A 24,650-nucleotide genomic window follows, 5' to 3' on the forward strand; every position below is an offset into this window, starting at 1 on the left:
TGTTCACCAGGAGCATCCCTTGCCCATTCCAAGAGGGCCCCCAGCATTCCTCTGCAGTGTCAAACACAAAGCACAGCCCCAGGGCTCCACAGCACAGGGAGGTGAACAGCAGTCCCTCCCTCATCAGCAGGCAATGCACGGCGTGAGATAGGGTATACACTCACTGCGGCAGTGAGCTCAGTCTTTAACCTGTGTTAGTAGAAGTTAAAGACTTGATTTTTTTTTTTCAGGGGATGATTAGTCTTTTAAATATAAAAATTATTTTGTGTACTTACAGTGTGTCCTGAAGAGTTCTGTGTCATCACCAGAGTACAAGCCTCTGAATGATAAGTATTATCAAAATTATTTAATGAAGTTCATGGGGAGTTTGGCAGCAAACTTTCAAAGATACATGAGTATACCATGACACTTCGCCCCCCCTCACCAAAAGAAGTGTAAACATATTGGTTCCACATAAAAACTAAAAGGGCATAAAAGCCATGAATAGACCTAACTATTATAGATAAAATGCCAGCTAAAAATTGTCAGGCGTTAGATTTTGTTGTAAATACAGGCAGCCATTCTTCTGGATGACAACATAATTTATAGAAGTAGATAGATAAAGCAACTTCAAAGCAATGAAATACTTAATCAAGAAGATCTCACATCATTATGATTAAAATAACATATCTTGTCTTTCATATTTTATTATTTTGACTGCAATCCACCTTGGTGTCTCAAAATTGCCTTGACTTTACCCAGACATGAGACAAAGTCTTTTATGCCACAAAATCAATCCAGACAATTACAATATTGGCATCCAATTAAAACCCTTACTTTCTGCAGGATAGCAGGTAAAAAGGGTTTCCAGTGCTGAAGTGCAGAAAAAATGGCCCCAATATGAACCTGCATTTATGCAAATACTTGAGTTAATTCACTTGAGTCACAATGAAGCAGATGTAGCCACCACTTGCAAATTAAGTAAAATACTGCTGCCTGTATTAGTACCTTAATAATTCCGTGGTCAAAACATGACATTGCCTAAAATTAAACAAAAAACCAACAGACTTTGCCTCAAGAAGACAAAATTTCATGGCTCTCAGAAGATTAATTTTACAACCCAAACATTTAATCGTTTCTGCATAGTTTGTCTCCACTGCTTTATTTCTAAATTGTTAACATTTCTGTAAACCAGGGATCTCCCAACACATACTGGTAACAAAACTGTCTCACTTTAACATTTCAGTTTGCTGCCCAGAGGACCTCTACTTTTCTATCATGCTGCTTCCTCATCCAGCAATAGTACTTTCACCACACACAGAACAGCCTAACATGCACCCAAGCTTTTGTGAGTGAACACAAAGCATTTTTCACCTCATAGTAACACCTCATTAAAATAGGCAAAGCATAGCAGCTGAATGGTGCCATACTACAGTAGATGCTGATGGCCACAGTGCATACTTGTGCCTACTGCCATTTCTCTGAAGAGGTCTGCTTATCTTTGGCCACTACTTCTCTCGAGCATATACCTGGAAGGAAACACCTCAGACTGTATGATATTTATCTGTTTGTCACTACTGAATTACCTCCTTGACACAGGAGTACCATGACCAACAACAGCACGAGTGGCTGGCATGGCTTTAAGAGCAGTGCTATTTCCCAGACTAGAAGCAGAAAGACTTCATTTAATTATCACATAAAAAGTAAAGAATATAATAATATGACCATTGCAAACCCACAGGGCCCAGTCCACAGTGAAGCACATGATCAGTATTAACCCTGTTCTGCACCATTACTCATCTTGAGAGTCACGGCCACATTTGTTTCACAAAAAAATAAAATCTATCTTCTCCTTTTTCTTTTTGACCTTTGGTAACTACATGAAAACAGCATATGGAGCTCTATCTCACTACTGCTCCTTCTGGCTTTAAATGTTACCTGAAAAAGCTCTGACTTTAGCTCCAAGCCCTGGCAGAAAGTACGCTTTTTCAGCTAACAAGGGACTGGAGGTTTTACAAGACCATGGGGGTTTTCAAAATGTTCTTCCACTTTTGCAATCATCAAATTACTACATCATGGGCCAGACTGAAAGTGGCATTTTATGGATTCCTTTAAAAAGGTACTCATACTCTACAACTGCTTTAGGACATGCAAGCAGTTAATTAAGTACAAAGGCATAGTCTGTGTGATCTCTACTGTATTTTCATTGCTCCGTAAAGGCCTTCCTGAGAAGGAGACAGGATTTTTTCCTAAAGGCAAAACACCCACTAAATGTACTCTGCTCTTAATAACTGAAACTCCTTACGCTTGAGCTGTCACAAATTGCTAGCACACATTTCTGCTCAGATTGTATTTCCATAGGCTTTGACATGCCAAAAGGCCACTACCATTACTAATGCAGTGACACAATGCAGGAAGGGAAAAAAACAATACTTACCACGAGCAAAATAATCACAACAGAAGAAATTAATATGTCAGAATTCAGTCCATTCATATGGGCTCCCTAAAAAATCCACCAAACCACTGTCATGCATAGCAGACCTAAAGAGTTGTTATTCAGCTCTCTACAACTGGAGATACATGGAGAATATTTAATACCTGAATAGGTATGTATCATCTGCCTTATCTCTTTTGTGTCTTCCTGCTGAAGCAACCTCACCAAGAGCCATGTAACACTTTTTCCTCCCTACTCGGGCAAGCAAAATCAGCAGTAATCAAGCAAGAATAATCTGAGCATCCCTTCTGAAATGGCTCCACAGCACAAAAAGGGCAGCTCCAATCACAGAAAATGCCTCATTCAGATCCAAAATTCTGTATTTCTCCATATCACACAACAGCTTCCAGCTCACACAAATATTACAAGAATATCACCATATTTCAATCCTGTAGCAAAATCAAGGTCAAGTCTTTTTTTTATCGTGCTGCTGCACTGTCCCACATAGGAAGTAAACAGGTGGAGTTTTCATTAACTAAAACATCCTGTATTTGAATTTAAAAACAAAATATTTAGAATTTTGAGGTGGACTGTGTTAATATGCCTATGCTTCAATAACACCATAAATCTGCATGCTTTTACTCAGTACTTTATTTTGCAAGTTTCATACCAAAGTCAGTAAAATAGTTTTTCAGCCTTTATGTGTGATTTCCAAATGAAGTAAAAAAAAAAAAATCTCACATTTCTTGTGAATGCCTAGTTGACCAGTAACACTGAAGTCCAATGTACTTTAATTCACAGATGTATTTGAAAAGCGATACCTTACAAAGCAACGTGAAGAGAAATGCCGACACTTGTTTTACTTATCAACAGCTCAAAGTCAACAGAAAAACAAAATTACAATAAATACCACAGTGTACCACACTACAGCTTATGCCAAATAGGCCACAGAGGAATGACCACACATGCTCTTGTTCTAAGTCACACACACAGAAAGACTATTTAACAAGGCAGAGAGTTTATCACTGTGGAAGGGTGTGATTCCCAGCATTTCCCACTGAATTTTACAGAGATATTTGAAGCTGAAAAGACTGACTACAGGACACCAAAGGACAGTGTCCAGCTTTCTGAAATTCACCAGAGACAGCAGCATGCTAACCTGTCTGGATTCTGAAAGGTGAATTTCAAGGGATAGCTCCAAGGGAAGATCAACCACTAGCAGACACAACACTGTATCTCTACATCCTCTACTTCATGAAGGCAAAGGCCATGTTTCAGGTCTGAATGCGCATAGTTCGGTAGCGTATGATATCTGTACTGTCCAGGGCTAAGCACACTCTACTTTTTTGTCTGAAATTCAAGCCCATTGATTGAGATGATACACTCCACCCCAATTCACTGAACTCAGGTTGTATCTAAAGAAATGAGAGGAGCAAGCGCATTGCCACCATGTAGCACCATTCCAGTGGAACAACAGCTCTGTTTAATCATGCTTGTAAGACTCCTCTACCACAGGAAATTTTCAGAATGTCATCCTTATTTTAAAATCCCAAAGCCAGACTTCACAACTGAGAACTGATAATGGACTATATCTAATTCTGAGAACCGTCCTATGTGTGATGAGCAACAGCAAGAAACTTATTTTTGCAGTAAGCTCTACATTCTACATTGCGCCTTGTATCACTAATTTATCATGTTTTATATGTGAAGTTATGCATATGAGTACATGCATATGCAATACCAGTAAAGAGAACAGTCACCATTTTGGAACATGTGTTTGAGAATGAGACCACCTCTTACTCCCTACAGCGAAAAAACTTCAAAATTCTTAGTAAAGCTATTAATAATTTCATTCTATATGATGTATGAACATTACATTAATGCAGTATTATTATGTTTGCATAAATGTCATAAACAAAACTTGAACTAGTAAAATGGCACATGACTCAGTATTTTTTCAGTATTCTAATTTTCTTTTAGGTACTGATTTGTGAAGTAATTTGTTCTACCTAACCTAAATTTGCTGGATTGGGTATAGTCATTTTGCTTTCTTGAAGATACTTATGAATAAATCTGGATACTACCAAATATACTCCCTTTGTTCATCAGGGGTACAATACCTAGCACTGTAACTGTACCAGAGTAAGAACTAACAATTGACTTAATTTTACAGCATATTATTATGACAGGATATGACACTAAAGAAGCATCTTCCCAGCTTCAGGCAACTATGTTTGTCAGTATTGTGAAGCCTTGACAGATTTGAAATTACCGAAATTGTACAGAAAAAGCACTGTCATATTTTTACTTCCATTACTCTCTATGTAACATTGCTAGTTTTTACTTTTTTCTTTTCCTTAATGTGATTACGTTTATTGGATATACCCTTTATGGATCTAGCTGTGAAACTTCTGAAACACTTAGAAGCTTACCCAATACCTACAAAAAAGTCCAAACTATTTCTTCCAACATAAAGTTATCCATATTACACTGCTTGGTCACCTTTCACTAGGTTCCCTGGTTAAAAGCGGTAAAATGCAGAACATCTCCTTGTAAAATTCTGCAGACATTCACTAACCAGATAGCCCAGCTGTTTCTAGCACAGCACTTGCCAGTTGTGTGACTAAAGTACCTAAGGGGATTATTCTGTTTTTCATAGAGAGTTTTTATTTAGGTGAGTATATTACTGACTTTCTAAATAGTATCCCACTACTGACTGGAGCCATACTCAGCCTGATTTATTAAGGATCACAGTCCAAAAGGGGCAGACATCCTTTTCACCCATTCAGACAGGGACCAACTGACCCCGAACCCAAGGAAGACCTATGTGTTCCATGACCCACTATGTCAATGTTAAAATAGACAAGAGTCCAAACCAGCAGGATTTACTTCTCTTGGAGAGGACTTCAGCAATTTGCTCTCTCAGTAACAGCGGCTTACAGACTTAGAAAACGCTGAATCAGCTTTTTAGCTTCAGTACAGAATTAAGGAACTCCTTAGGGTCCTCCAGGTCAACTGCAGATGGACGATGGACTTGGGTAAGCCCATTAATAATACAGAGGTGTTCTCATTATACAATTAGTAGTGGGCAAGAGATTTCAAGACAAAGAGAGAAACACCTATCATCAACTAAAAAGGATTAGTTTTAACCACCATTCATATATCTTTCACATATCAGTTATTTTCAAGTTGCCACACATCACACACCTCTGCAGGACTGTTTATAGTTAAATTACGTTTAATTTGCTTGTCTGAATTCTTTTCTCTTAAAAAAAAAAGGAGAACTGCTGCAGCCCGTAAAAGCGTATGTGCTCCTCTACGGCATTCAAAAACCTATTTGAATTAGCCTGCTCTACTGAGGGTATATAGTATGTCTTAAGGCTAGTGAGAAATTAAAATAGAATATTCAGCTTTTTGAAAACAAGAAAAAATATTTCACACCAAGGGTGACAAGTTTGTATTTTTTCAAGTTTGAATATAAACTGGTTAATTATTTATTATTTCAAGCCATAATGAGAATGCCACTCTAACCACAGAGTATCCCCTCTGTCATGCTGCAAAGCAGGGTCTGTTCTATTGTATACCTTCTAAATTTAACAGCCTTTGCATGCCCTAAGGGACCAGTCATTAAAAGTTCACTTCAGAAGTAAATTACCTTCTCCCTCACAGGAAGTATCTACAAAGTAAAACCTAATGCTGACACCTCCTCACAGCAAGGCATTTATTGTCTGTTCCAGAGAGGGCAAGCAGGGTTATGAATCTGAAGGCAATACAGAGACGCAAATCAGAAAACAGAATAACAAGAGAATTGAACAGGAAAAGCTGGGAAGAATTCCTCTACCATGCACACTACACCTCTAGCCATAAGAGCAAATAATGGCAGCAAACGTTTCTTCTACCATACCTTTCCTTCTCTTCATGTCTCTATAAAAGATGCTTCTGAAAACCAAAGTTTGCTAGGAGAATGATGAAAATCCTAATTTTAATAATAAAAATAAAGAGCCAATAATACTTGAAACAGATGAGAAGGCACAGTAGATAAATATTTTCAGGAGAGCAAATTTCCATTAAAACATCTTTCTTCTTGGTAAGCCTACTACTTGGCAATAGATTCCACTCATCAGAGTGAGATTCTAGGAACTTCTCCTCCACAAAATTGGTGTCATTGACATAACTGCCTTTTTAGCAAAAAAATAAGTAACTCTCTGATATAACTGTAAGCCTTTCCTGGATTTACTGAATTCTCTAATACCTGAAAACAAAGTTTTAGAGTGTGAAATACAAGCATTTAAATCCATTTCCTGTTCTTTCAAAAGAAACTTGAATTTCTAAAGAACATCAAAATAGCAATATTGTTTATCAATATCTCCCATACGCTCACTGTCATAATGTTGAAAATTAGCAACTGAAAAGACTTGAATGGGCAATACAATTCAAGTAGAATTCAAGCATAAGCTTGAACATGGCCATCATCATAATGCAGTTTGGACAATCTGCCATTAGGCAGCAAAAGGAAAGGGGAGAACACAAATTCGGTGCACAGTCCCACAGACTACAAATACTCAAGACAGCACTGAGTAAAGTACTAAGCAAAACCAAGCAAACACTTACGTCAGATTTGGAGGACACGTTTTCCTCCATGTCAGAATCACTGGGATCTACAATGTCATCGAAGGGTGGCAGAGTAGGCGTCTTCCTTTCCAGTGCATCAGTTTCAACTTTAACTCTCGCCACCTTGAGCTGAGATTTCTCTTTTGTCTGTTTTTTGTCAGCTGAACAAGTAAGAATCAGTGGTGGGGCACTAGGAAAACTTTTAAATAATGAATCCGAGCTGGGTTTTTTTCTTTTTCTTGCAGAAGATTCATCAGTGTCCAGCATTGAGGGCCTTTTTGTGAGAGTCTTCTTTTCTTGCTGCTGCCCACATGTTATGGTAAGGATAGGAGTGTTTTCAGATTTTGGTTCCTTGGACATGGGTTTGGGTTCCTTGAAGGCCATCTTAGGAACCATTTTTTCATCTCTTAGTGGTTTGTTTTCTTTGGGTTTCTTAGAGGATTCTTTGGAAGATTTGTTATGTTCCCTGGAAGGTTCTTTGAAGGCACTTTTTTGTTCTTTTGAGTCTTTAGAATTTTTTTCTTTGTGCTCCTTTGTTAACTTCTGGGTCTTTGAAAAACTGTTACTACTGCTGCTGCTATTTATGTTCAGAATCCTTGCTGGGTCCTGCAAAGAGGAGATGTAAAATTTTACTTTAAAAAAAAAAAAGAAAGAACTCTTAAATCCTCAAAAGGCAGACAAAATATGGACAAAGGATTGATATTAAGAAATTGGAACTGCAGGCAAGTAACCAGGAGTAGAATTAACTATATAAGAACAGATAGCCCAACATTTGGTCAAAAAATCTGTTACAAACTGGTGGAACATAAACAGTTATCACTGCTCATCAAAAAGTTACAACAAAAGCTAGTTTTTACCCTAGGCATTATACATTGTAAGGTTAACATAAAAGCAGTTTAGGAAATCTTTATCATAACCATTACCTATGAGAGAATTAAAATCACAAAGAAAAATTAAGACATGGACCATATGATGTCGACAAAATTACAGGATCAGAGGAAAGCATGATGACATTTCAGGCAAAGTTTAACTTCTCTGCTGTGATCTTCTGAGTTTTGCCAGATCTTTTTCCTCATAAACAATAGCAATCCTGGGTCCAGCCTGGCTATGGAAGAATTGATTGGACAGACAACAGTCATTGCCTTTTTATGGAAAACCTCCTAAAGCTGAAAAACTTTCCTTCTTTGAATATACTGGCATCTCTGCTGAGTCTTTAATTACTTTTTTTTTTAAATGAACTGTTTTAAATGAGAAGTGTTTCTCAGAAGGTAGAGACTTAGACATCCTACAGGAGAGGTTAAACCAGAAACAGCAGATCAGTATCTGCTGAGTATTCCTCACTCAGTTGAATCTGAAAAGTTGAAGTGGCAAGGCAAGAGGTCACATGCAGCTTGAACTGGAAATAAAGGAACCATCCAGAATGGCCTATACAGGATCCTTTCTTCTGAGAACTAACACCTGGGAATATTTAAAAGACAAGAACAGTTCTAGCACTGCCCACTTTCATGGAAACTGCCAGTGATGAGCTCTCAGTATCTCAAAACCACTCAGTAGACTAACTGCACTGTTTTAAACGCTAAACACATGTCATATATATACAAGACGGGGTCCATTTTTATACTTCAAATCTGCAAAGTGATGTTTCAATTTACAGGAACCCATGGTCAAGTATTTTACACTGCTCACTTTTTCCTCCAGGCTGGTTATAAGCATTTCTATCTGTATGTTGCAACACTTTAATATGTATTACATACACCCATTGATTTCCTTTACCTATAAGAGATATGTATGTAAATGTGGTGCATCTGGCTGTCTAAAACTGCCACAGATTTACAGATCTGTAGAGAGGAAAATATATTTAGCTTATCTTCCACCTTTACTTAAACACCTTTTTACCCACAACATAGACAGAAGTGGACAACACTTCTGCAGACAGCACTGCATAAGTGCAGTGAAAGTAAAGGACCAAAGCACGACATAGCCAGCCCCATCCCCCACAGGGACTCAGTCATTTAAAAAAATGCACACAGTACAACTGCTCTGGGAAAAAAACTATCCAAGAAAACAAAGCAGAATTTACATGTTAATGGAAGTTGTGTCAATTAAAAGAGAAAGGAAGACTGAGACTACATCCACTGATGTGCTTCCTGTTCATAGATAACTACTTATAACATGTCCAATTAGGATGTGTTAAGTCAGAGTTCAATACTCTAGGACCTGAAAGGTCTACACAAAACATGTGCAGAAACTGCAGTATCATCCATCTCCTTCTCTAACAATAGGTAGAAACAATTAGCTAAAAATAATTTCTTAGAAATATTCTTCCCTTCTCATTATCTTATTTAGTGAAACAGTCACAGTGCTGCAAAAATTATCCAGTTGCATGATTTTATAAGATGCTTGTTGCATCTGCACTACAAATATATTTTTGTGTCATATTTGATAAACTAACTTTATATTTATATAACACGTATATCAACATTAACGTTGGCTGGAAGCATCAACAATGAACAATACTATAATTACATCTGAATATCTAAAAATAAGGCACTTCCTGGATTGCCGGCCAGTAGTTAAAAAACAAAAATAAAAAAGTATACTTAGCACCCTTTCACATGTTTTACTTGACTTATAAGATTTATCCTGGCATTCTTCTTTAAGATTAAAAAAAAAAAACCAAAACATTTTTACTATTTCCTTTGATGCAAGACCAGTACCAAAAGTTGACTTACGAACTAATTATTAATACTTCTAGTGTCATATCATGTTCTATCATTCCAGAGAGGTGTTGCCCTGGGGAGGAATAAAATATGTGTCATTACTAAAGTAGATAGAGAAATTATCTTCCTTACTGGTCTCCTTATAGCCCTTTATATATAGCACATATATTTTACATTTCAGAAGGAGAGTCTCATTTCAGAGGTTTTCCAACAGATGAGACCTGTGGAAATGGTTCTGGGGCACAGTAGTTTTAAAACCAAAAGAAAGTTGTGATCTGTCTTCTTTTCAATTTTAAAATTCCTAAAATTTTAAGACTTTTTTCATCTTCCTACAACATAGAAGTTGGTATTTTCATAGAAATCATAGTATATTTAGGGGACATACTTATGAGACTTATTTACAGCTGACATACTTATGAGACTAGACCCCTCTCACATGCTCTCTTAGAATTACCTTTTCTTAAAGGCAGCCAATCCCTTGCTTTTATATCTACATTCATTTTCAAAGTAAACACACTATCTTTTCTTATTTCCCTAATTTCTGCAATGACCCAAAAAGAAGCCAACAATGAAATGGAGGAGTTAACTACAGGAACATTAAATCTGTAAGACAGAAAAAAGTCAAATTATATCCCCCAGTAAATTCTGTCAAACCTGAAGATGAGCATGGGATGCTGATGGGGATGAAAAGTTGCTGAATATTCATATAATATACCAACATGTACTGTGTATCAGCATAGATCTTAACAAAAATTAGAATGTACTTTCAAACCATTTTCTTATTTATTAGAATCTGACAGTGTGATTAAGTGTTTCTTTCCACCTTAGTAAGTGTTGCAAGAAGTAAGAATAAATTTAGTAAAATAATACACTCTTTTCTCAACACTCTTTTCATGAGAAAAACTGCGATTGTGGGGCTTTGGCAGATAATATATCTGCACACCATAGCTTACATTTGTGTATTCATCAAATATTGAAGCAACTTAAGTCAATGTTAGCCTTTGATATGTTGCATAACAGCGTGCAAAATAATAATACAGGTACACTGGCATGTCAAAATACCAGATGTCATCCTCAGGCCAGTAATACCATCTACTTCCAGTAAATCAAGATATATAGCACTGCTCTATGAAAGGGGCTAATGTATCCTTCAAAATATGTATTTTAGAAAGCCCAATAAAAATCTAAAATTTTATCCTCAAATAAAACCTGCACTATTCTGACTGTGGTACTCAACTCCTGTGCTTATTTTGGCCAACACAGCTCATGTTAAGGCCCAAGATGCATTCTGGGAGCATAGAGAACATATTGTAGGCAGGACAAGTGACCAGAAAAGCTAACGAGCCATTATGCTGCCATGATAATGAGCCTGGAAATTGCTATCTCCTGCAGCCATCATCTCTGCCAGTTTCATCACCATCTTCTAACTTACAGGAACTACATAAACCATACGTCCAATCTGGAATGCAGAAGACATCACCTCATCAAAAGAAGGTGAACTTTTGAAGTTGACTCCCTACCAGGTGGATTGCTCAGGCTTTCATGCTTCCCACTGCGAAAAAGGGTATGCCATACTGTGACAAAGGAGGAATGATCAGCGCCCTCACACTCAGCTAGGTAACTTTATTTTTTTATGGATCCCAAGTGCATGGATTAAGAGTTACAGGTAATAAACTAAGAAGCTTTGTGATTTGGGAGGTAAATTCACTTTATAGACTAATCTGGGCAACAGCAACCAATTTTTGTGTTTCCTAACAAGCGCACGAAATTAAGTTAAAATCACAGAGTACATTGTCCTGAAAATTTGAGTGAGACAAACACACTGTAATAGCTGCTCAACAGATAACATATTTGCAGATTAAAACACTTCTGTAGCTATGGGGCAAAAAATTATGCTGAGCTGTGTATGTTACAGACCTGGGTGTTGACTTCACACCACAAAATGGAATTCCCAATTTGTTTCAATGTGAGATTGAATAAGCAGTTACTTCTGGAAACCATTGCAAATCTCAACTGCTGACAGATGTTAATAACCTAACTAAGAAATAGAACACTGGGGAGGGGTGGGGGAAGCAGTGGAGCAGGGGCAGTTCATGATATTTTATGAAGTCAATAAACTAAGCACATTGGCATAGGCTTGTCTACTGTACTCTGAGTTTAGACTACAAATTTAGTACTAGTGATCATAAAAATGTGCATTATTTTCATTTTTAATTAAAAATATTATGCCTATTGAACTAATGTGTTCATAATAAGCCAGAGGACTACAATTAGACTCAAATATGCCTGTTGCTCTAAAGAGGAAAAGAGGAGAAAGATATCTAAAAGTAATTCCTTCATCAAGCAAATTCAGATTTCTGTTGAATACAAACTTGTTTATTACTGAATAGAAATACTAGCTGATTTGGGGGCAGGGGACAAAAAAAAAAAAAAAAAAAAAAAAAAACAAGAAAGAAAGGCACAACATTTTGAGAGCCTCCAAAATTACTCTAGGGTAGAAGATGATTTTACCTGCTTCCCACAAAAACCCAGCCCACCAAACTGTTATGATCAATGACATCAGAAGTATGAGAAGCAGATGGAGAATTACAAAGCTCACTGGTTTAACAGTGAAGGCTAACTGGGGGAGCATAAAACAATTTATGTTTTTTCTGATGACACACAGGAATAAAAGCTTTTGTTTTCTTTGCTTATAAAATAAATCTCATTTCTCTCCAGTTGATACTATAGGTCTTTGCAAAAGATATAATCATTCCCCTGAAAAACCTAACCAAACTGATTCTCTATTCTGTGCATGTAATATTAATATAATATAAACAGGCATAGCAATAGCACTATATAGTGTGTACTATTTGTGTACATAGCAATAGTACACAAATATCTGTAGCCAGCCTGTAGGTATTCTTACATTATGAAGAAATGTATGAAGTTTTCATACATTTCTGCCTGACATCTGTACTTCCAAGATTAAGGCTTTGTTTTGGAACTAAAATATAGGTGCTCACTAGTACGATTTCCATTAAATTAAATGAAAAAAAAATCACTTCAGAGATACAAACATCTCTATTTAATACATATTTTAGAAGAGAATGAGACAGAAGGCAAAATGACAGTTGTTTCTTACTTACAAAAAATACTGTATTGTATTTTTCATAAGTGAATGCTAAACCAAGAATAACATTTTGTTGCACTGGTTTTATTATTGTTACTTGAATTCTTATCTAACCACACAGTTTATATGGTACTTTGCAGTGGCAAACAGATAAGCATAAGGTTCTGTTTTTTCCACACTCAAAATTTAAAAATGACCTCAAAGTTAACTGTGGTATTCACAGACAAAACAAACCAAAACTAGACAGAGCACATCAAAGGCCTATTGCTGTAGCAGAAAAATCCCAAAGTCACCCACTACAGACATCTGGAGAACACTTTGGCATCTGGGACAAGCAACTTGTGCCCAAGAACTATCAAGACTTTCCTGCAGCTCTTATTGTAGAGGCATATTTAAATGAAATCTGGACATTGAAGTTGTTCCATCACTGGAGTTACTCCAAATGACAAAACCAAAAATCTATTCATACATTGGCTGGAACTTTCCTACATTCCAACCAGAACAAAAACACTAAAGACCAAAATTCAAGGCTTTTCAGCTCCAAGAACTTGTAACAAAAAGCCCAGACTTTAATGTTACACTAAAACCAAGGTTATCTTGTGTTTCCATTTCTCAATAATAGCTTATAATTCTCAGCAAGGCAGATATTTATGAGATAAAAGGACAACTGCTCATAAGTGTGTGTTGGACAGGGTAAAGCAATGACTGCTGGGGGGAGACGAAAAATCAAATATCCACATGGACTGACAAAAACCAGTGTATTGACAAAACACCTCTTGCCACTATTAAAAATTCTAGGGATGGAATCCTGAAATGTGATGCATGTCTAACCTCCTCAGGTTAGACTCACATAGCTGCATGGTATGGGCCAAACTCTCTGCAGATGTTTGAGTTGCTTCAGCAAAAAATGAAAGATTTCAAGCAACACGGATGACTGCAGCAAATACACACTTCACCCTCCTTCACTCTATCACATTCCACACTTGCCGATTTTCCATATCAGATGGAAGTTCACTAAATACAGATCAGAAAATTACTTCCCAGGTTTACACTTGCTCACAAAAAACTGAGATTCAAGACTTACTACACAGTTACTAGGCAGTTACTAGGCAGACAATTAGTACAGGACTCAGTATCATGTCAGTACTGCCCTGAAGTCCTTCTAGAGGTGTTTGGGTTGCTTATTAACCCAAGCCTCAGCACACCTACTTTGGCATGGAAAGCAAGGCATGAGTGCATCAACATTGTATATATATAAAATCAACATTATATATATATACACACTCTTTAGAAGTGATTGGAAAATGAACTCTAGAGACCTACCAACCAACATCTCACAAACCCTATTAGAGACGGTCAAGTGTCAGAGTAACTCAAGTTTGGGATCCAGTCAGATGGAGATACATCCTAGTGTAACCAGCAGCACCTTGCTTCAGCACCAGGTGTACCCAGCTTCTTTCCTTTGAGGCATTATGCACTCATTTCAGCATCCCAAAATCAGCACCTTCAGTTTAATCCTCAAATTATACCTCAGCATCTCATTAGGAAAATAACCACCCTTCCATATATTTTTTAAATGTTGCAAGACCACCTGCATTAGAGATGGTGAGGCACTGATGTACAATACACACCAGAAAGGGAGATGTCAAAGAACACTTTTTGCCTGCTCTTGCTTATTAAGTATCCCTACCAGCTTTTCTTAGGCATACCCTTAATTCATTACCTGACAATTCTGGCAAGATTCGGCACAGAGAGAGAACATGAAAGTTATTAATAAAAATGCGTAGTGCCCCTTTAAGTAGAAGCACTGCAAGATCAAGTGACATACTTCAAATCTACAAGATTCTACAAAAGAGAATGAAAAGCTAAACAATTTAACAGAATGGAGAAAAGGCTTGCATTGCATTTCTTACATGAATAAACAACAACATGTTCCTTTATCTTCCCATATCATTAGTTCAGTTTGTCAAGAAATTATCTGCTATTTCAGAAGGGTTCATTTGTATTACTCAAGAGGTTCCTTGGACTATACCTTTTTACATTTGAAGTTGGGGATTCAAAATTTGATGTCCTAGAGACCAATGACACATTGCTTTCTTTGAAACATCTAGGAAAGAATTAACCTCTTAAATTTAAACAAAACTAAAAATCCTAAAGAACAAAGCTTCAAGTCTACACAAGTATCCTGAAAAATGTTTAATAAATGAAATTATTATTATAATATTATCTCACATTCTTTACATTTCCATAGATCACACTTCCATCACTGTAATCTTCTAACACTACAAGATACCATTGCAACTCCTTCTGGAACAGGAGGAAAACAACTGTACAAGTAATAAAACAAGAGAACTGTCACCAGCACCTGTTCTCACAGCCATCCTGAGTAAAGAAATGTCAAGACCTGCTATCATTAGTGTAGCAATTAAAACATTGCAAAAAACAGGTAGAATTTTTTTAAATTAATTTAATTAGTGGGAAAAGCACTTTTGGCTCAACTATCTTCTAGGGAAATAAGTCTCACCTTTGGCCCATGAGATGATTTCTTCTTCACTTCAGAAAAAGACAGAGAGTTACTGGGAAGGCTGGGGAGATGAAGGCTCTGCCCTGAAGAAAACGATGTGCCATCTGACATTACCATCATCTGTTGTAAGAGGGAAAGCATGTCAGTAAAACATTACCAACAAGAGCACAGTTTCACCTGCCTAGCAAATCACACTGATAGGAGAATAAAAGTCCAACAAACAATATCCATGTTTCTTCTCAAGAGGGGGTAGTTTAATGAAGTCACACTGATAATAATTCATTTTCCCCAAAAAGAGTCTGTTTTTTCCATTATATTAACTGATAAGCAATCTCCCTGCCTGGATACTGACCCATGAGCCTTCCAGCCTATCCTCTCTCCCTTCCCTGAGAGGCAAAGGCAGAGTGACTGACCAAGCATTTTCGCCAAGGTTAACGCACCACAAAGATACACTGTAAAAACGGACTGACGTTTTAAACTAAAAGCAGTATGTCTTTAATTTCAGCTTCTAACTTCAGGCTTCTGTGTTATCTAGAGTATAGAAAAATGTGTGGCTGGTAAGCAAGCAGACAGTTTGCTGTTAAGAGGGTCTAGCTCCCTTTCTTGATTTTGAAGACTTAAGTACAGACAGATCATTTCCAGAAAGCACAAGTAAATCAGCTATTACTGAGCAGTCGCCTGACATGTAAAGATTATTCCGTCCATCTCTGGGAAACCCAGTTAAGATCCTGTCTTCTGCTACAGTGCTGCTGTGTCTGGATTTTATGATTCCTGCCACAGCCATTCATCTATTGTTTCAAGGCTCCAAATGCTAGAGACAGCTTACCTGTCTGACAAGCCCTGCAAAGCTGGAAAGATGCAGAGCTCTGTACCTGCAAGGAAACATGTCTCTCTTCCCGAAGGTTCCCAGGCACAAAGTGACACTGGTTTTGTGGATTTCCTATGTGGTTATCCTTGCCTCTTCAGATGACCAAAACATCCTCTGACTCAAGGGACAGGAATGAGCTGACCCACCACATGCCTCATACACATTACATTAGAAATACTGGGAAATCGAGGACACAGATATGTATATTCCAATGTTACCTCCCCAAGTCAGGATGATCTTTTATTGCCTACAGGTTCCTGAAGACAGGCTTTCAATTAAAAAAAAATATTTAAACACCACTCAAAATGAATCTTGTTGCAGACCACTTTGCTCCAAAGAGACATGGTAGCTTGGGGAATATTAAGAGACATGTCAAGGTAATTTTTTTTTATCAGCCTGTTTTCAACACTGTAGCTAGACGCCAAAGGCAGAGGAAGAAGGCAATTAAGCTGTTCTGAACCAGAGTCTGCCAAAAGCCAAAGCTCTGAAAACTCATCTGTCCAAAAGCAACGACATTCTTCTTGAAAACACGGCACTTTTGATTGTAATTAGCTATTGTGCATCACAATAAGTGATCCTTTAGCAGGAGAAGTACCTTTTTATCTCTATTTGCCAAGGTCTTCGGTTGCATTAAACTCAACTGAATATAAGAGAAGGCACAAGCTAACAAAGAGCAATTAGGCAGTAGGAAAATCTATAGCCAAGTGCGTACCATAAACCTGGGCAACATGTAGAAAAAATGCATATATTTAGCATTACTTTCTCTCACAGAGGATGTCAAATGAGTGTTAAATAGTACTGTTTTTTAAGTCAAACTCTGCAGTATTTTTTAAAGCCACAAATTTAATAGAATATATCATTTGCATAAAATAAAAGTCATTCCAAAAAAGCAAAGTTACTTATTAATTACAGAGTTTAAGTAGATATTTTATTGCCCAAAATAGTTTTGTTCATACATTCATATGATAAAAAGATGCATATCCATGCAGAAGAAAAATTTAGTCAGGAGAATAAGGGTTTGCCCTGAAATTAAAATCAAAGAAACAAAAACTCTGCCAGGAATTCTTTCTCCTCATGTTTGAAGCTGCCATTTTCTCCCTGAAGCACAGAAGTCTGATCCACTGAAACAAACTCACTGAGGTTTAACCACTGCATAAATTTTCTTTTTAAAATTCAGAAACATTTCAGTTTAGAAATATTCATATATTCATGATTGTACGCAGGCATTCTTAGAAAGCTGACTTTTTTTTCAAAGTGCATGGACTTCTAAGATACCTCAGTTTCTGGCAAGCGTTTGGACCATTAACAGTCTCTATATTACAGACTATTTAAAAACAGGATGACAGTCTACAGAAAGATTTAGAGGGGTGGGATGAACAGTATAAATACCATGTGAGGTTTGATTTGGCAAATCTAGTTACATACAGGAGAAAATAATTCCTGTAGTGGTTTTAGAAAGTAAAATCTGGACATAGCAAACTATGAACCCTAAAAATTTCAATGTATTGAATCCTGCAGCGTATTGAAGCCCTATAAAAAAGAGGAACTGTAAATTCAAAATTTTAATGTGATTAACAATGCAATCAGTTAAGACAGACTACAGACTATACCATCTTTAAAGCTGACAAAAAGATGAGAAGAGACCAAAAAGTCTCATGTAAAATTAACTCTTTGGCCCCTATGATAAAAAAATGCACATTTCTCTTCCAAACAGATTTCTGACAGAAGTATATGCTCCTCCTTAAGTGCATTATAACACTAAAAATTTTAAAAAAATTACTTCGACCTCTCAAAGAAAGACATTTATATTAGTGCTAAATAACATCCAATATGTTAGTTTTCTTTGTCAATATCATCTATGTAGAAAGCCCCTATATTACCAACACCTTTTTGAATTAATATGCATTTCTATTTTGGCTAAATTTAGGGAAGTGACAACTATACATCCAGTTTAAGTTTACTGGAAGACCTCAGCTGAAAGAATTACAGCAATTTCTGCAGCGGGTAGCTGCCCTTTGTCCAGGCATTAGTCAAACACAGAATCACAGGCTGGCACATGTACTTCTGCCAGCTTTCAGAGTAAGTCCCCATTTTCACACTGCTTCTACCACACTGGCAACACACACTGCTTGACTGTGGGAATATATATGTGCTCATTCCCACCTTTTCCACCAAAACTGGAAAAGGTGGGAATGAGCATACCACAGCAAGACACTACTGCAGCAAGAATGCAAGCTCACTGATAGTATAGCAATAACTCTCCAGCACAGCTTATATGCACTTTCTCAACTTTTTTCCTCCCTCCTGCATTGCAATTACCCTGCTGTCTTACACCTGCCTAGAGATACAGCTCAAGAGAAGGGAGACTGTAGCCCATGCTTCAGCCAGGCAGCAAAGGACACCAGCAGCTGGTACTTGGCTGGACTGACAATGAATCACCTCAGTGACAAAAACCAGGAACATGACTAATTCTTCTTGGTCTCCTCTAAAGTCAACAGCTAAGTGGGATCAGCCAGACTGGTGGAACAAGACATTGACTGGTGTCAATGAAGCAAGGTGAGACTACAGCAGTCATTAAGTCAGTTTAAACACCATGTAACCACACTCTGAATTCACCAATATGCAAAAAATGAAGTTCTAGTTACAGTACTGCTATTCCCTCAAAGATGTGGCTTGACTTTATTTAATAGAGCAGAGATCTAGCTAATATCAAAGCTTGCCTTTCTTGGGGCAAATGGTGACAGAAATACACTGTGTAAAAGTAGGGCATTAGTTGAGCTTGTTCACAAATATTTTAAGTGTTTTTAAAAAGTGTGCTTTAGGATACTTGGCACTGGATAAGCACCCGAAAGATGGCCAAGGAGAACTGTTTAATACCAGGGTACAAATAACACAGGAACAGCAGAATAGGCTGTATGGAGAAACATGTCAAGGGAGGTGATTGTCCCACTCTACTCTGCACTGGTGTGGCCTCACCTTGAGTCCTGCATGCAGCTGTGGCACCTCAGCACAAGGACAAGAGGGCAACCAGTGCAGTGAAAGGCAGCTGACATCACTTGACTTGTTCAGCTTTGAGAACAGAAGGTTGAGGGATGACTCCACTGCATTCCACAACTTCCTCAAGGGGGGCTGCTAATCCCTCTCACCGCAATCTAACTGCTGTGCTGGTACTGATATCTTGCCTCTAGTTCACCAAAAACTCACTTCACTATCCTTCAGCTACTGAGCTTGCATTTAAAACCTTTGTCTACCAGTTGCTTTAAATGAAAAACAACTTTGCCAGGGCAAAAGAAAACCTACTTTTTACCCAAAACCAGTGCATAGAGGAGATCCATTGATATTCACACTACAGGGTAGGAATAATAAACCTGAAGTGACCAGTATCCATAATATCTGAGTTGTTGGCATCTTAGAAGCATAGAATGGTTTTGGCTGGGAGGGACATTAAAGATCATCTTGTTCCAATCCCCATGATGTGGGCAGGGACACATCAGGTTGCTCACACTGCCATCCAGACTCCAAGGAACGGGGCATCCACAACATATCTGGGCAACTTGTTCCAGTGCCTCCCCACCCCCACAGTAAAAAAATTCTTCCTAATATCTAACTCTCTTTCAATTTGAAGCCATTCTCCTTTTTCCTAACAATACCTGCCCTCATACAAAGTTTCTCTCAGGGTATTTCTAAGGATGTTCCAATCTGCTACTCAAGACAACTGAATGCTATGGAAAGAAAAACTGCCATGCATTTAATTAAAGTCATTCCATGAACTTCTGAAAAAAGGAATGGATCAGGAAACAACTGTGCACTATCGATTATCGTAATATAATCAGGAGCCCTCCTCCACTATTCCTCCTCCAGCAATTTGGGGAAAATTATGAAATTGCAATACCTAGTGAATAGCTTGTACTAAACCTACTAACAATTGATTCTGAAGTTTCGTTACAAAAAAGAAAAAAATGACATTTTGGAGACAACATTTATCTACCAATACATGCTTGACAACTTGGAGTACTTGGTACCCAACAAGAAAAACTCATTTTCAAAACAAAACCTTGCTTTTCATGTCCTTATAACATGAGCAGTGTGGAACAATCTTAAAATGTTCCATGGAAAGCTGATCTTGTACTGCCCATTACTACAAATGCACAGAATTGCAAGGTGCTGCACCTGGGCCAGGGCAACCTCTTGCACCAGTCTAGGCTGTGGGACGAACAGATGGAGATGGAGAGCAGCCCAGCTGAGAAGGACTTGGGGGTGCTGGGGAGGAGAGGCTGGGAATGACCCAGCCATGGGCACCCCCAGCCCAGAGAGCCAAACGTGTCCTGGGCTGCATCCAGAGCAGCGTGGGCAGCAGGGCCAGGGAGGGGATTCTGCCCCTCTGCTCTGCTCTGCTGAGAGCCCACCTGGAACCCTGCATCCAGCTCTGGGGTCCCAGCACAGCAAGGACATGGAACTGATGGAGAGAGTCCAGAGGAGGGACACCAACATGGTTAGAGCACCCTTCCCATGAGGACAGGTTGAAAGAGTTGGTGCTGCTCAGCTTGAAGAAGCTCTGGGAAGAATTTATAGCAGCCTTTCATTACCTAAAGGAGGGCTACATGAGAGCTGGAGGACAACTTTTTAGCAGGGTCTGTTGCAACAGGACAAGGAAGAGTAGTTGGAAACTTAAATAGGGTAAATTTAGACTAGCTATAACAATGATATTTTTTACAATGAGGGTGGTAGATCACTGGAACACACGACACTGAGATGTAGTGGACACCCTATCCCTGGGAACATTGATGGTCAGGTGGATTGGGCTCTGAGCAGCATGATCTAGTTGGAGATGTCCCTGCCCACTAGACAACCTGTAAATGTTCCTTCCAACTGAAACTATTCTATGATTGTGCCAACCCTGACACATAGGAGTCACAGATCTACCACCACCCATATATATTAACTCAGTCAGGAACTATGTGAGCTAGCACAGGTCCAGACCAACACAATTTCCTTATTAATCCACATTAGAACTCCTGCAGGTGAATGAGCCACTATCAAAAATCTGTTGTCTGTCTTCTAGTTTTTCATTTTCCTGAATGAGAGGAGGCCATCAATAAAGCTGCAATAATCAGATCCACACCAAGCTACCTGTTGCAGTTTCATTTATTGAGCTGCTCATCAAAGAACACCTTCATACAGCATATTCAATACAGGCAGCGAGCTTTACCACAGTGTGCTGCAGAAAAATTCCAACAGCATTTTCAGTAAAAGCTACAAGATACCTGTTAGAATTCTGGGAAAAATGAACCATTACTACAACATTTCTGCAGCATTCATCACGAATTATACTCATCATGCATCAGTAGCAGACAACTGGACTTCTTTGGCTCTGGATTGCCACACTCTGTATCATTTTAGAGTGACGAACAGGTTCCTACACATCACTTCTTTCAACGTTAAAGAGTACATCTGAAATATGGGGGGCAAGTAGTAATGATTTTACGTGATCACTGTGACACTAATATCTAAAGTCATGATGATGAAAAAACAGTATGGACCCCAGCATGAGCTATGTAACATGGGTATGCGGACCTATATTTCGAAATTCCAGAGGATAACACACTGCTAAGAAAAAGTCTAGCAGTAACACAAGTCCCATTAGGGGTGAAGTTCCAAACTATAAATCATTAGCTAAACAATACAGTCATTCTGAACAACTATAATTTATAATTAAACAAATATTTTTAAAAATTTTAGAATTTTACTTTGCTTGAAAGTAAAATTATATGTAGTTCAAGAAAATTCAATTATTTAAATATAAAAAGCACAAGATTAAAGATAATCACTTCCCTAGAGCAGCATTATACCTAAGGCTGGTTCTGGGTAGAAGCCAACTATTCCAACTGATACAGTGGAATTGTCCAGGAAATAGGGAGGATGGAGAAAAGAGGGAAATCCCCACGATTTCATCTTCATTACAAGGATTATGAATATAGTTTTAAAACTGGCACTATGCAGACATCTCAACTGACTGAAAAGACATTTCTCAAACATTAAATCATAAAACCACAAAGGTATGAAAAAACCTCAAACAACAGAATGCAGTGGGTTTTGGCAAAACCTACATTTTTACCTTGATAATTTTCTCTAAAAATGCATCCCTCTCAGAGTAAGTCTTTGTGTCTCTCACTCATTAAAAGATTAACTATCTTTAAGAAAAGAACTGTCTTATTACAGAAGCCATGCATTTACATTTCCTACAAATTTTATAGAAAGCCACAATTTTATAGAAAGGACTCATCTGTTGCTAAATAGAAAAATTTCTACTCTAAAAGTGACCTACTTCTTGCATCCTCTAAGCATGAAACCTCAAACCATTAACAGCCTTTTGCATTTGTAATAAAGCAGTGTATTTTACTATGCTTGCCCACAGTGATAACTGCTCTCTAAGGGGCAGAGAAAAGTCTTTTCCTTTAAGGAAAGAAAAGTCAGCTATAAAACTTTGTCTAGATACTCCTGGATTAAGGAACTGATTTTGAGTCTCCTGCCAAAAAGGCAGAAATGTTTAACTTCCGATGAAACTTGCAAAACAATACAAATATTTTTGTTTATGCATTTGCAACTGTGAGAGAGAGGCCAGCATCAAACTGCTATCTTAATGAAGACTGAAAATATTTTCACTACTTTTTCCTGCAAGAATTGAAATCAAGTTATTTGTAACATCCTGTTCAAACAAGTGATGCCTGAGCAAATATTTTCTTCCAGTGGGAAAATTTAATTCTACAATGTTAGGCAGCTATCATTCAGCATCTTCAAAATTAATTTATTTTTACTAGCTCACTGAACAGACTAGGTGTAATTTTCAATTTTTTCTTGTAATTGAAAAACATGCAAGCTAAGAAAAGCAATAGAATCAATGCTACTGACAATATAAAATACATAAATGGAATCAGACTCTATTTGTATTTTCCATGGGGTTCAGCATTCAAAAATCTACTTCAAATTTGAAGGTTTTTCTCAATCACTATAATTTCCCAGGGTCGGTTTTCTTCTGAAATCCATATGCAGCAATCCCTTTGCCAACTCTTTTTCATCGGGGTCTTCCTATTTTAAGTCTGAAACTGATCACAAAAGGTGACTGAAAAATCTAGAAAGGAATGACCACACAATGGTCAACACTTATTGGTGTTTACATGATCGGAACTTTAATGCTACTGTACCTGCTCAGGCATAATTTCATGCTGTGCCTAGAGGATGAGCTGTGTAGGAGACTGCATGCATACAGTTCTCTCACTTCCAGTAGCTTGATGACTTGCTTGGTAAGACACAGATCAACTAAAAGCAGTCACATGTATCCAGGGCATCCTTGGGGATTTCAAGCAACAGGTTGCTAATCCAAATAGGTACACATGTATCCCTGGTAGCTATGGATGATGAGGCACTGCACTGAGTAAATGGTACAGAAAATTCTCACTGGCATCATTTGCACAGAAAACCTTTGTAAAAGGAATGTCATTCACAACATATATATACACAAAGGTATAGAACCTAAGCAATGTATGGTTCCATTGAATTTGTCCAGTGTAATTTTGAAAACGTTTTATTTCTTTTTTTAATTACAAGAATAAGCCAACTGAAAACAAGTGAATAGTGGAGATGGATTTGAGCATAACTAAATCTTTTCAAGGGGCTGTGTGAAGTTCAGTGTAAAAACTGTATCTTTGAAGGTGGAAAACTTTGCCAATTGGATATAGCCTAAGACAGAACCGAAGGTTTTTATTTACATTCCTGATTAGAGAAACTCTGAAGCCAAATCAAATCTTTCTTCTAAGGCCTGAAAATGTAACTACCTCTTGGAAAAGAAGTCAGCAAGTTGGTGAACTCCCAATAATATAGACTGACTGCACGTTTATGCTTCAATTCTGTTGAAATCAAATAAAATGCTAAGATGCAAATATTCCACAGAACTAATCTACACGATTGGTGCTACCCTAAATGTCCTTCTCGACTAACTCAAGTGCGACAGTGGAAAAGCTGTACTGCAGTCGAGTTCTGACTTTTTAATCACTTATGGTATCCCAGTGTTACTCTTACTCTCTCTGCGAGCTACAGGATAGCCAGTCAGACCTTACTGGACAGGAAGGATGGAGAAGGGTAACAAAACTTTCTTAGCCTGAAAGACAGAAGAACAGTGGCTGTAGCAAATAACCTGGACTAGTTCACAAGTTCACACTTGGGAGGCCACAAGGTACATGTGTAAAAGAAAGGGGGAGTTAGAAGCATCCAAGAGATAATTCAAGGAATCTGCAGCAAAAGACAAACACAGAAGTAAGACTACACTGAATATGGCAGCACGCAGGTACCAGGTGAGCCTACACCTCTCCCTCCAGAAGGACACACTATTTGTAATATGCATATGT

General features: G+C 37.9%; 1 protein-coding gene across 1 annotated transcript in view; it reads right to left on the reverse strand.

Annotated features, from left to right (window-relative positions):
- The window catches only part of MLLT3 (MLLT3 super elongation complex subunit), a 122,899-nt gene that overhangs the window by 31,942 nt on the left and 66,307 nt on the right, over window positions 1-24,650 (reverse strand). Inside the window, exons 5-6 of the mRNA XM_063180016.1 lie at window positions 15,381-15,500; window positions 7,025-7,630 (exon numbers count right to left, since the gene is read on the reverse strand). Of these exons, the coding sequence (XP_063036086.1) occupies window positions 7,025-7,630; window positions 15,381-15,500 (726 nt within the window). The remainder of the gene's footprint in view (window positions 1-7,024; window positions 7,631-15,380; window positions 15,501-24,650) is intronic.

Source organism: Melospiza melodia, chromosome Z, assembly GCF_035770615.1.
Source record: "Melospiza melodia melodia isolate bMelMel2 chromosome Z, bMelMel2.pri, whole genome shotgun sequence".
Lineage (NCBI taxonomy): Eukaryota > Metazoa > Chordata > Aves > Passeriformes > Passerellidae > Melospiza > Melospiza melodia.